Genomic DNA, 14,262 nt, shown 5'->3' on the forward strand with positions numbered 1-14,262 from the left:
GAAGCATGCTGCCAAAGCTTCACGACAGTGCCACATGCTTTGCCCAAGGAATAAGGGGTGTCCAGTCCAGAGAAGCTAATAGATTTAGCCACATCTTGACCACCGTGGATGGTTTGAGCCAAACTGTCTTACAATTTCAAGGACAGTAGGCAAGATCTCTCCAACCATGTCCGCAAAGGTACGGGTACACCTCCCCAGCAACCAGCTGCACTTGACCAAGAGTGTTAAGCTGGCTGAGGAAATCCTCAGCTTAAAAAAGGTCTCAAGTTGCTTTGGCTCAGTCAGAGGGAGTATTCGGGGAAAGAGTTTGGATCCAACCTACTGGTGGAAGCTTGAACCACTGAACTCTGGTGTAGTGGGATGGGTGAGAAAATCAGGGTCAGCTGGCACCAACCTGTGGTATCTGGAAACCAGCTTGTTCAGAGTATAGAGACAGGACTTAGTCTAGGTGCCTACGAGGGTGTCCGTCAGGACCTCCGAAAAGTGAAGTAAAGGCTCTGATGAGGTTTGACCAGGCTGTAAAACCTCTTGAAAACATTATATTAACCAATGTAATAGGCAACTGAATATTTACATCCTCCCGCATATGTCTCATCACCACAGCAAAGGCACATTTTCTAATGTTGGTGGTCTACTGGGAGAACTCAATTCAGTGTCCAGTTCACTGGCATCTTGTCCAGAAATGAAAAGTCATTGTCATAATCTTGGGGAAAAAACTCCCCTCATCACCTTTACTATCACGTACAAAAGCATAGAAAGAGAGGCACTGATTTGAGCGCACAGAGGTGGGTCCTATATGCTTCAAGGTTGTTTGTCATTTCAGGGGCACACAATCAGTGCAGAGCCACATGACACCACCTACAGGATACAGGTCCGCTGCTGTTAAATCTTCCAAATCAAGTCTGACACCTAGGGATATTTCAAAGATGGGAAATCTGCAGTTAGAAGTATCTATCAGACAGAAAAAAATACCACAGAAAATAATTTGACTAGTTGGCCTTTTATCCTAGCCAATGTGAACAGATGTTTATGTAGGGTTCTTACCTGGTCTTCATCATAATTAGGATCTTTGATATCAACTTCCTCCACATCATAAACTTGTCCAGGTGTACCCCACACACCTTTACCTCCAGCACCACCTGAGAAAAATGACATCAGTTTAGACAAACATTTAAACAATTCAACTTTGAAATCACCTACATCACTGCATTTATCTATGTTTTTTTCAGTCAAAACCTGCCAACCTCACTAAATATTTCTTATCGACAATGTTATACCCATTCCCCTCATAAGCCAAACAATATGAAAGAGCAACCTTTATTTTATTCACACTTATCTTTGCCAGGAAAAAATAATAAAAAAGTGAAACTACTTTAAATGAATGGTGGTTTTGATGCACATATTGTAGAGGCCAAAATGACACAATACTTATGCTAGACTGCGCAGCCAACAGCAACATTCAAATAAACCAAGATAGACAACACTGATGACATCAAACGAAGCCACAGAATACAAGGCAGTGCAGACAAGACTATGCCTTCTTTCTTGTGGCTCAATTAGTAGAAAAGTGCTTCTCTTGAAACCTGGCATTGTTTTGCCATAATGGGTTTAATTGTGGTTCACTTAACTTACCTAGATTTAAAATCCAAGGTTTACCATTCGGTAATTCCCAGCTGGTTCTCAATAAAGATGCATCTCACTTAAGGATATGAAACTCTTTTTTCTCCATATGCCCTCATTAGTGTTCCAATTAGGGCATGTGACTCTCGTGTTGACGACTACAGTGTCTACAGTTATTCAGAGAGGTCTGTGGCCGAATGAGCTTTGAATGTCCCAGCTCCAGCATACATGGTCCTCGGGTCTGGATCCCAAAACGTATACCTTTGTATGGAAGTCGGACCAGGCTATGAGCAAGGGTGTTAAGACCTGCCATTACAGGCAACCGTGCGTTGCCGGTCTCCTTGCTAAAGCCCTAGAATTAGTAGAATCATCTGCCCCCTACCACATTCCACTTGATGCTCTATCCTGGTTGGAACAGCATGCCATCTGCCTCCTAATCCTAGTACCACCATTTGTAGGGCAGAATTAGCATTATAAAAATGAATACAAAAGTGGAATTTGCCTCCACTGAGAAGGGCTCCGTACTGTAATACACACTTTTTTGGAGTCCTACTTCTAAAGTTGTTTTCTAAATGTCGTGGACCTATAGGTCTCTCTAGCAGGGATGATAGAGCCTTTAACAGCCAGTGGTTGAGGTAAAGAAAAACTTGAATGCCTTGTTGTCGCAGGTGGGCCCCCAGTGGGGCAAGAGATTTCATAAATACCCAGGAAACAGATCTGAGACCAAAGGGTAGGACTTTGAACTGGTAATGTGTATCTTGGGTACTTGTGATGATTAGGGGGCATGAGAATGTGAAAAGGCATCTTGGAAATAGAGGCTGGTAAGAAAATCTCCATGGTTGAGAAGTTGGAAAATTTCCTGGAGGGTTAGAGTTTGAGGTGGAATTTTAGTAAATGCCAAGGTGTGGCCATGTTCGATGAGATCTAGGACCCATTTGTCTGTAGTTATGTTGCCCCAGTGATGCAAGTACTGGGGAATTCTGGCACCAAGAGGCAATTGAGTAGGGTTGTAGCCGGTACTTTGATGTTGTCACTGTTTTCTAGTGGTGTCTCTGGTTGACGTAGGAGGTCTTCTCCTTGGTTGCTGTTTAGCATAGGCTGCTGACGGAGGTGCTCGGTAGGGTTGATGTTGTTGGTAAGGGGCCGTAAGGACTGCTGGTAGGATTGGGGTTGATTTCTCCGATATTCTCTGCGCTAAGAATAGAAGCCACGGCCATGCACTTCACAAAAAGGTGTTTTACGGTACTGGAGGGTCTCAAGAGAACTAAATGTCCGTGTCAGTCTTTATTGTTTGCAGAGCATCATCGACTTGCTACCTGAACAATGAATCGCCATCAAAAGGCATGTCTAGTATTTTTGTCTGCACTTCAGGGCAGAAAGATGTAGCCTTAAGCCAACCCTAGCGTCGAAGAACAGCAGATCCCGCCAACTGCTGGGGATGCTATATCCATAGCACAATTAATGATCCTAGAGGCCGCTTTTTCATCCTCCTGAAAAATCTGGATAGCCTCAGTTTTCTTTCCGTGTGGCAGAAAATTCAGGTCGCCAGCAATATCAGACAACATTTGGTGATCATATCAGCCTAGGATGGCCAGAGAATTTGCAGCTCGGACAGTTGTTTCTGCCAACACTTTGAATCTTTTGCCTGTTTTGTCCAACCACCTGCCCTCTATCATGCAGAGAAGTGTTAGGCACAGAAGGGTTTTTAAGGCCTGCATTGTGCAGCCTGAGTGATGACTGAATCAGGTCTAGGATGTCCTATTAAGCACGCTGTGGAATCATCTGGTGCTCTGCATTTCTTGGAAACTCTGGATAGAACGTCAGTGGCAGTCGCTGTTTTTTTCATGATTTTTATGCCTTCTCCCTATATGTGGTTTCTTATTTTTCTGCACTGATCCTTAAAGTCATATAAGAAGTAGTCAGTCTGTTTAACAGTAATGGGGAGTTGGAAACATTTGGCAGCACTCTACATCAACATATAAAAACTGCCAAGGTCTCCCGGTGGAGAATCTAATGGTTGTGGCACTGGAGAGGGAAGGTGGAAGAATAAGGTAATCATCACATTTGTTGGTAATTGTACGATTGTCAGTTATCGTAAGGATCGTCCCAAAGGGGCATGGCAATGCAAGATTGCGCAGCCATCTTAGGAGTACGAGGTGGAGGCAGATTCTGCTGATGATCATCATTGTCATCAGTAGGGGAAGGATCATCCCAAAGGGGCGTGGCAATGAAAGATTGCGCAGCCATTTTAGAAGTAGGAGGTGGAGGCAGATTCTCTGAGGACTTAGGTGCAGATGTGACTATCACTGTAGGTGACTGATGCCCCTCAACCCAGGGATGTGGAATTCCTATGACATCTTGTTTGGGGTCAAGGGCAACAAGTTTTTATGTTTACTTTGTCCTTGGGACAAGTAGGCCCAACCCTCTGCAGCACAAACCCTTTGGCTGCTTGTTTACAGAGAGTGGAACTCTCTACAGTTGAGGTAATGTATTTCCAAAAGATAATGCTGTTCGAACTTGTATTTATGGTTCATTATTTGAAAACCTTCATTATTAGGGTGAGTGCTGTAAATAAATGTTTTAAGGTCACACTTCACTACTGACGTTGGTTCCAGTACAAATAAAAAAAACGTGTATACACATGTTTGAAAAGTTTAGGCTATGAGGCTAAGTATAATGCTCCCAGAATGCTCTCTGATTAGATGCAAATGAGGTGTCATTTAGTAAAATGTTTTGATGCATGCTAGTATTTCCCAAAAATATTTCTAATGGAAAATCAGTGTAACCATTTTCAACACGATTATGGGAAGCATGAAAATAAAGAAACACTGACAAAGCCAACTGATCTGACATATTTTTATAAGTCTTTTAGTTTCATCAATGCGTGTCTTGTTTTGACATGGCTTTTGTAACACTTTATTGTTGTGGGAGCTACAAGGCCCTCAACATTGTAACAAACACTGGCAAAAAAAAAAAAAAACGTTTTTGAACTCTAAAAGCACACGTTGCCACCAGTGGCATAACAAAGGCCCAGCAGCCGCCCTCCAGGGGGCCCCTTCAGCACAGCACCTGCCCTGAGTGAGTCTGGAGAGGGGGCTCCTCCATGTTCTTTGCAAAGGGGCACCCTCCAGTTTCGTTACGTCACTGATTGCCACTGTAGTTCCTGACACTGAACAAAACTACTTTGTGGGCCAATATGCTCCTTGTGGAAGAGAAGAATGCGATCACTCACAGTAAAGCCAGCCGAAAGAGAGAGAAATAGAAGTTTAATAAAAACAAAATGTCTTTAACACCAGACCTAATTAGGGACCAAGACCCACATGTAGGTAGCTTTTTGCATGTCGCAAACAGCGACTTTCGCTGTTTGCGACGTGCAAAAAGCACATTGCAGTGCACAAACCCAGTTTTGCGATTCGGTAACCTGGTTACCGAATCGCAAAACGGGTTTGAGACTCGCAATTAGGAAGGGGTGTTCCCTTCCTAATTGCGACTCGCAGTGCAATGTAGGATTGTTTTGCGAACGCGGGCGCAAGCCAATCGCAGTTTGCACCCATTTCAAATGGGTGCTAACACTTTCACAAAAGGGAAGGGGTCCCCCTGGGACCCCTTCCCCATTGTGAATGTCACTGTAAACATTTTTTCAGAGCAGGCAGTGGTCCGCAGGACCACTGCCTGCTCTGAAAAAATGAAACGAAAACGTTTAATTTTTCGTTTTTGTAATGCATCTCGTTTTCCTTTAAGGAAAACGGGCTGCATTAAAAAAATAAAAAAAAAAAAAAAAAAAACACTGCTTTATTGAAAAGCAGTCACAGACATGGTGGTCTGCTGTCTCCAGCAGGCCACCATCCCTGTGAGGCCGCCATTCGCAAGGGGGTCGCAAATTGCGACCCACCTCATGATTATTCATGAGGTGTGCATTTGCGAAGCCCTTGCGAATCACGGATTGTGTCAGGGACACCATCCTACATTCGGATTTGCGACTCGCAATTTGCGGGTCGCAAATCTGAACCTACCTACATGTGGCCCCAAATTCTTAAAGAAAGTCACAAAAGTGCACCCATGGTATATGTCGTACCCCTATAAAATATTTGTGAACTGTATTTTAGCATGGGTAAATACGCATGTGTAGATTTGCTTATGTGAAAATCTATTGAGCATTTGCAAGTTCATTTCCCCTCCAGCCACTTTCTTCCCAACCCTGGAAGAAGTTCTAATTCTGCCATTGTCAGGAGTAAATGTCCAACCTTTCTTATTATGGGAAAATATTAGAGAGAAGCTGGTGAAGATCTTTAAAACATGCAGGTTAGTAGGTCTGCAGACTCAAAGGCATTCCAGCCCTGGAACTATTGCTTACTGCTTCCTCCAGCCCCAGTATGCAGATCTGCAGAAAGGTGGAAAAATAAGGAAATTGCTACAGTAGGGATTGAAACTGCAAGTATTCAAGCCCTACTATGGTAGTAGCCCTGGCATAATCAGAGAGGCTATTATCAGAGCTCTTACATAATGAGATTGCTGCCATAATTTGGCGCCACACTACATGGCACCAAAGGGACAAGTAGATCTTTTTACAGGACAAGTAGATTTGAGAAGCAACCTGTCCCGTGGACAAGTAGATATTTTAATAAATTCCACACCCCTGTCAACCGTTGTTGGAAAACGTAGAATAATCCTTAAGTTTGCTTTATACATCTTGCACAAGGGTAGCAGGGCCCTGAACCATGTCTGGAGGTGGTAGAGGCACACAAGGATGGCACTATGTAACATAGTATTGGGTTTGTTAAACAGGCTCCTAATATTCTTGTTCATCCTTGCCATCCTGATGCTTTACGTGCAATTCAGAGGGACTATGAGCTGCATCAAACATTCCTTGGTCTTCATCAGAGTCTTGGTTATTCAGTAAGTGACTGGGCATTAGTGGTGGTACATCGGGGGTGCTGTGAATAAAAGATACATGCTTTGAGGAGATGACAGAAGTGTCATAGATAGTGTAGGTAATACCAGTGTGGATGGCCTTTTACGTTTTGATTTTGTGGACAAGTTTTTTTTTTTTTTATTAAATTGCACCGTCAATGGTATAGTCATTGTTTAACTCTGGTCCTTTTTTTGTTTTTTTAAAGTACATAGATAGGCTGTAAAGAGAATGCAAGCCTATCATACGGATATATATTGCTTACTATGATACTGTGGGACTGTCACTGCAATGACGGGGAATGATTCAAGCACGTGAATCTATTAAAGATACCCCAAAACTGGAGAACCAGGAGTCAGCATTGCAGTTGGTATCTAATACCTTAATTATGACTCGCCTTATATTGAGTATGCCAGTAAATCAGACTGTCTAAGACTAGCAACAAGACACCTGCATCCACCAGTGGGATAATAACGTATTGTATGTCTACTCCCCGTTCAAAGTAAAGAGCATACCCAGACCTTGAGTTATTGTTACTGGGAGAGAAACTGGCTTCCCAGGTTAAACCTCAAGGATGCCTGCCTTACCCCTAAGCTCATTCCTTTATCAACCTCTAAAGCAGTTCCCCCTGAAGACTTTAGCACTTTATCTACATTCCATTTGGACTGTTCTCAGCCTCTTGGCTAGGTTTCATACTTGGAGTGCATCCCCTCATCTCTCAACAATGTTCTCAATGAGGGATTTCATTTAGGAAAATCTTCCCCATACCAACAATATCTCCTTCTTTCAATGGTTGTTAAGTTGACCACAAAACCCAAAGTCCGCCATTGCGCCTTTTCAGGAGTTACAGTTCTTGTGATTTTTTTTCAATGTTCCCTTGTGCCAGAGAAGCCTGCAGGTAACCACACTTGTCAAAAATCAAGAACACCCTTTTAGTAGCCCCGAGATCCTCCTCACTGTCTCAGGGAACTGCCTCATTATGAGGAATTGGGGTGTATTTAATTGTGTAGTGTGATGTGGTTGTTCAACCTCACTATGTAATACACTTACCAACCCCTTTAAGACCCTTACGTTTAATCTGTCAAACCTTCAGCGCATCCCTGCATAGCTGTTCACCGAGCAGCAAGGCTTACATAGAGGAACACGTGAAACGCATTTAAACAGCAACAAAACGATTAAAAAGAAAATTAACACAACACTCAAGATATCCAACAGCAATTTATAAAAAATATACTATTTTAGACGAATATAGACACTAGAATGAAAAAAGGTCCATCGGAGGATTCTGGAGATATGGATTTTTACAAGCAATGATGATTAAAAGCATCAACCACAAGCAAGCCTTGGCAAATTCAACAAATTGGGCACTTAGGTTTTCAAGGAAAACAAAGTTAAGTGTTAATGCGATCAGTTAAAAAATACTTGGGGCAAACAACTCTGACAGGGAGCTGATTACACAAACCAACTCCTTTTGGGACACGCACTTTGGGGACACAACCCGGTTTCGACAGATGGGATTTCATTGGCCTCTAAATGTGGGGGAGTGGGGAAGAGGGGGAACCTATGGACTCTATAGGGAGTGATTCAGGTTGGTGAACTTCAAAGTGAATATCATCTGGCACCAACTGAAACCTACTGCTAATTACAAATTAGACATGCACTACAGACAGCGTTGCTGAAGAGGTAAGAACTCCCAGAGTCATCACCACTGGAGGATACGCTGTTAACTGAGTAGATGCCATGCAATACCATCTCCTTCACCTACCGAAAGTTAATTAGTAACTCCTTTGATACACTGGTGTGCTTACATGACCGTTGGGAGGGAGATCTCTGAAGTTTAGAAATTGACGAATGGCCTGAAGCACTGGCGTCCCCCCGGAAGCTGGCCATTCGATCTTGGTTTCTCTTAGTGCAACTAAAGATTTTACACAGATCCTACTATGCACACACCGCTATGGTAAAGATGGGAAGAGCGACGTCTGCCCTATGTCATTGGCACTGTGGCCAAACAGGTATATTCCTTCACATTATCTGGGGCTGCCCGATTCTGCAGCAGTTGTTATTTGCCTGAACCATGTCTGGGGAGGGGCTGTAGAGGGGGAGAAACAAGAAGGTTTCTGCAAAATGGTGCTTGTTGAATATCTGGGATGCCACTCTCCTCATACGCAACAATCAAGTTTGGATGAAGCTGGGATTGATGGTAGCCAAGTGCAATATAGCGCGTCTACGGGGAGCAGATCAAGCACCACAACTAGGGGAGTGGGAGCGAGACATGGACTGGTGCATGCTGGTGGAGAGGGTGGGCTATGAAAGCAGAGGCTGGCCAAAGAAATGGACCAAGATATTGGGGCGGGTAGGGGCTGGGGAAATGGAATGATTATCAGGGTGGGCTAGATTTTGATGGGGCTGGAGGGGGTTGTCAGATCCTTAGGGTTAGGGGGAATTGGTCCAGTTTTGGCGATGTCCTTGTTCTACAATGTATTTTAAAATTGTGCAGTTCTATTCTTGTTTGCCTTAATTGAATAAAAAGATGTCCATAAAAAAGGTCCTTAGAAACAGTTACCTTCATAGACGAAGCATTCCTCCAGCAGTTCCAGGCACCTTATCTGCATTGTAATGGATTCCTATAGAGTGGTCCTGATGCAAGGGATGAAAGCGAAGGATGAAGGCTGCTGTGGATGCACACAGTCTATAGGGCTCTTCCTGTAGGGATTCCTCAGTGCATGAAGATGGTGATGGGGTCCTGGTTGTACGGTCGACCTCCCACAAAGCCCTCTCCGGTCTGGCCCAGTCACTTGTTGTCGTGGCCACAAGCCAAACCTCCCTGGGTTTATAGCTCGCCTTCTGAGGGTCCTAGCAACTCTCCAACAGCACCCCAAGGTTCAGCAAATTTGGATGCAACTCTTTACATCATCCTTGGTGCTGCATGCCATTAGTGGTAACAACTTGAAGATTCTGGGCTACCAACCCCGCAGGCTTCTTCAGGTGTTATGTCCCTGTGCTGCAAACAGGAGACCAGTAGGCTGTCCCTTGGAGTCTCTTAACTTGACTGGGCTCTGGAGATAGCTTCTGCTGGAGCAGGACATGGCAGGCACAGACCCTCTCTTCGCTAGCCAACAGACGCAGTCCTTGACAGTGCAGCTTCTCTTCGCTGGCCCTAGGTCCAGCAGGGCAGTCCTTTTTTGGTCCTTCTTCCAAGTCAGTGATATCTGAGGTCTGAGTGCCAGGTGCGCCCCTCCCTAGTGTGACACATATGCCCTTCAAATGCATCTTCTCCTTTGAAGCCTGACTTTAGGAGCTAGCACCAATGTGGCTTCCTGCAGGACGGAGGAAACACCTCCCTGGCCTGCCTGCAATCCATCATTGTTTTCCTTCCTGAGAGTTGTTGCCATGTCTCTCCAGGAGGGCAGAAGGTGTGGAACAGGCGCCATGTTTGCCCGGTATGGCACAGGAGTTTTAAAAGCAACAAAGTGGCAGCTTTGTAAAAGATGCATACTGCAGCAAGTTACATCAATTTTGACTTGAGATACAAGTTGGGCTTTATGTAACAAGTGGTTTGATACCTTGGAGTGGCCATTTTAGTCACAACCCACAGGAGTTAGCACAGGTGAGGTGTCTGCATGTAATCCTCTGTTTGTCAATTGAGCGACCAAGTCTTTCCACCATAAAAAAGGTGCTTTCGCATTTTTACAGCCGGGACATGTTAACTATATGTTCTGCCCATTTCATATGTTGTACCCTGGCTTAGGGCTCGAGAGGCCTGCCAGAGGGGTGATTTATACAGATGTGCAGAGAAGTAGTGGCTTTGCTATTGCCATAAAGGGAAAAGTCATGCTAGCAGTGCACGACTGCTCTGCCAGTCTGCAGCAACAGACTGGGGGACTCGTTTTACTGGAGGACCTATGAGGTTGCACAACCAGTGTTGCACGCCCTGGAGTAACCTTATAACTTACATGCCCTGGGAACAAGGGTACCATATACTAGGGACATACAGGTAAGTTAGCCATTTCCAACTGGGTACAGCAAATTTGACATACACTTTAGGGTCAGAGCAGTGTCGCGGAGGTCTAAATTGCAGGCCTCTATGAATTCATTCAAAAACAAATAATTCGAAAAACGTGTGGGGTGGGGAGCTATACAAAAAGAGGTATTTCCTTACACTAATATTCTTAAGCGTTTCAAAGCCCTATTACTTGATGCCAAAACAGCGTTTGCAAACATGGACTGGACATTTGGGCCCGGGTACTTTTCTCACCAGTGCTAGGAAAATACTTTCACAAGTGGGCCCTGGCAGGTTACTGCTTCCCAGAATCTTTCATTACAGTTAACAGTGCTACAGTCTCAACAGAAAGAGCAAGAGACAAGGCTGTCCACTCATTTCCACTTTTTCAACTGACCCTAGAACCACTGGATAATACCATTAGACAGAGAAAAAATAAAAAGAGGTTAGGTGGGACGAAGAAAAAGTTAAAAACTCACAAATATTGTATGCGCCATAATTGTCTCCATGATGGACTTGCTGATATCTCTGCCATCCTTACTGGAGAGGAAGAAAAGTACCAGGTTGTTGCTGGCTATAAGATCAATATTGCTAACTCTCATGAGACCCTTCTCCTTAATCCATTATCAGCAAACTGACCTCCTGAAGAGGGTGATTACCTTGGCAAGGGATCCTGGGGCTATAAGTTACTTAGCAATTCAGTTAAGCCACACTATATTACAGATTGTAACACTTAACTATCAGCTTCTGAATAAAATAAAACAAGATTTACAGAAATGGCAATATTTTCATTGATAGACAAGGTAACTATAATAAAAATGATCATCTTACCCAAACTTTTAGATGTATTTCAAACTATACCCTTAGCTGTTCCAGGAATATTACTGCAAACCCTTCAACCCTTAACATACAATTTCATAAGGCAGAAGAGGACTGAGATTAGCAAACATGATTTTATACCAACAGATAATACAGGACAGGTTTACAGTTTCACAGGCTTACAGTTTCACATATCCTGTGCTATTACAAGCTACCCATCTTTAATTTCTGTGGAGAAAGTAGAGACAACCAAACAATGGTGTTATATACATTACTTTATAGCATCTACTCTTCTGCGACAAGCCCCTTGGTTGAGTCTTAGTTGAGTCTTCCTTAAAAGGAGCTGGGGATTATATTCTTCTCTGGTGACCAGGATTACATTGTCAGTGTGGGAGAAGTTACGAAGAGCCTGAGCCTAACATCTTACCCATCTCAGTTTACTCCTATACTCTGGCTTCCCCCAAGTAAAAGGGATGCACAATTACCTACATTGGAGGGAGAAAAAGTGTGTTATGATGACCCTGGTTTCAAAATGCCCATATAAAATAATTTGAAGTTTGCAAGCATGTACGTAAAGCACTGCATTTACCTCCAAGGGTGTGGAATTTCTATAGGCCGACATCCAAGACGTATTGTTTGGGGTCAAGTACAACAAGTTTATGTTTATTTTGTCCTTGGGACAAGTAGGCCCAACCACCAGCAGCACAAACCCTTTGCCTGTCAGTTTACAGGAATCAGGGAAGAGCATTGTCTGAAGCAAGGTAATATTTGTGTCCATATATTAATGCTCCTCGAACTTGTATTCATGGTCAATTAATGCAAAGTCTTTATTATTATGATGACCGCTCTAAAGATATGTTGTAAGCTCGGATTACACTCCTGACAGTTCAAGTATAAAAATGTGTACACACCTTATCAAAGTTCACACAATACACTGCTACATATAATGCTCCCAGAATGCGGTCCGATTAGATGCAAATATACGCAAACATATGCAAAAGGTTGAAAGCAAGATTGATGATTCTTTGCTTTCAAAATAAAATGTTCCCATAAATGCAACAAGGAAAAAATATTTTGTTAAACTACAGTGAAAGTTTAGGTACCATTTCTTTGAAGCATCACTTAAAATGAGTTCATGCATGCCAGTATTTCCAAAATATATTCATAATGGAAAAATCAGTGTAACCAGTTTCAACAAGATTATGGGAAACATGAAAATAGACAGGCATTGGCAAAGCCAATAGGTCAAATATTTGTGGTCAGTTGTTTGATTTTGTCAATACGTGCCTTGTTCTGACACGGTTTTTGTAAATCGTTATTGTTTTGGGAGATGACTGGCCCTCACCATTATAACAAAACACCGGCAAAAAAGCAAAAATATTTTCTTTTACATTGTCAAAGACGTTCCTGGCAGTAAACAAAATATTTTCTGCGCTTATATTCTCCTTGTGACAGAGCAGAATGCGGTCATTCAGTGAAACCAGCCGACAGATAGATATATAAATAGATCTATAAAGAGGAGGATAGAATTTGAATAAAGAACAAAATGTTTTGGTTAATGCCAGACCTAATTAGAGGCCCAATTCCTAAAACAGGTCACAAAAGTACATTCATGGTATACGTGCAGACGTACAGCTTTCATGAACTCACAAGAATTTACAGAAGTAGGCCAGGAAATTGTATTCTTAGAAAATATTTTAGAACTAGCAAATATGCATGTGAAATTTGCTCATGCGAAAATCTGTTGAGCGTTTACAAGTTCACTTTCCCTCCAACCACTTTTTGCCGTTATCTAAAGTAAACTTCCAAATATTCTCAGTATGGGAAAGGATTAGAGAAGTGGTGGTGAAAACCCCCATACCATTAAAGTTAGTAGGTTTGCACAGATACAAAAGGGCATTCCAACCCTGGATCTATAGTTTAACACTACCTCCAGCCCCTGTATGTAGAACTGTGGAAAGATGGAAAAATAAGATCATTGCTAGTGTTGTTTTACAGAAGCTACTATTAGAGCTCTTACATGATGAGATTGCTGCCAGAATGCGTCGCCCCACTACATGTCACCAAAGGGACAAGTGGATTTTTTTACAGGACAAGTAGATTTATGAAGCAATCTGTCCCTTGGACCAGTAGGTATTTGATTAAATTCCACACCCCAGCCCACTCATCGATGAAAACTAGAGTTGCCTGCCCACTTACTTCTTTTGAATAAATGTTGAAGGACAGGGCTCATGAATGCAAAGTAATACCTGCCCTATTTAAACAACTAGACTCAGCCTCCATAACGAAAACACCGGGACAGAGAATGTGGTGGTGGGGAGAACAAAAAGAGAGAGAAGAACTTAGAGACACCCATAACATAATTCTCATGAATTGAAGGATAAATCAAAATCAGACACGTTGGAAGCGGTATGGAGCTGCTGGCATCCTAACACTCTTTGGAACAGTCCCAAGTTACATAGGTACTGGGAGGGTTTTCAGAAAGATAGATCTGCCCTTCTATGTACATATTCCAAAGGATCCTGGGGTAATTCTCATCGGCCTGCAATTTGCAGGTGGTAGATCCCACAGATCCAGGGAAACGGAGTGTCACGATCATAACCGCTTTATATGTAATTCTACTACACTGATGGAGGCATACAGGACACACGATTAGAGACTGCCTGCATAAACTGTGAGAAAATCTCACCATGGAGAAAACCACCGTGCATAAGGAATATAAGACAGATTACAAATGCAGCAGTTGAAACTGGTTCTTCTAATTGGCATGGAGAAATTATTATTTTCAAACGTAGTTAAATTTTTATACAGTAACCATGCATTAGCTGGTATAAGTGTTGTGACCTCCTGATCATGCGATTATTAGAATGAAAACCCCATCAAGAATTCAGTTAGGCTTCCAATAAGTAGTAAA

General features: G+C 42.9%; 1 protein-coding gene across 1 annotated transcript in view; it reads right to left on the reverse strand.

The window, feature by feature from the left end:
* PDCD4 (programmed cell death 4) overlaps nucleotides 1-14,262 on the reverse strand; it is a 241,564-nt gene that overhangs the window by 198,236 nt on the left and 29,066 nt on the right. Inside the window, exon 4 of the mRNA XM_069239401.1 lies at nucleotides 1,045-1,139. Coding sequence (XP_069095502.1) covers nucleotides 1,045-1,139 — 95 coding nt within the window. The remainder of the gene's footprint in view (nucleotides 1-1,044; nucleotides 1,140-14,262) is intronic.

The sequence above is a fragment of the Pleurodeles waltl genome, chromosome 6 (genome assembly GCF_031143425.1).
Source record: "Pleurodeles waltl isolate 20211129_DDA chromosome 6, aPleWal1.hap1.20221129, whole genome shotgun sequence".
Taxonomy (NCBI): domain Eukaryota; kingdom Metazoa; phylum Chordata; class Amphibia; order Caudata; family Salamandridae; genus Pleurodeles; species Pleurodeles waltl.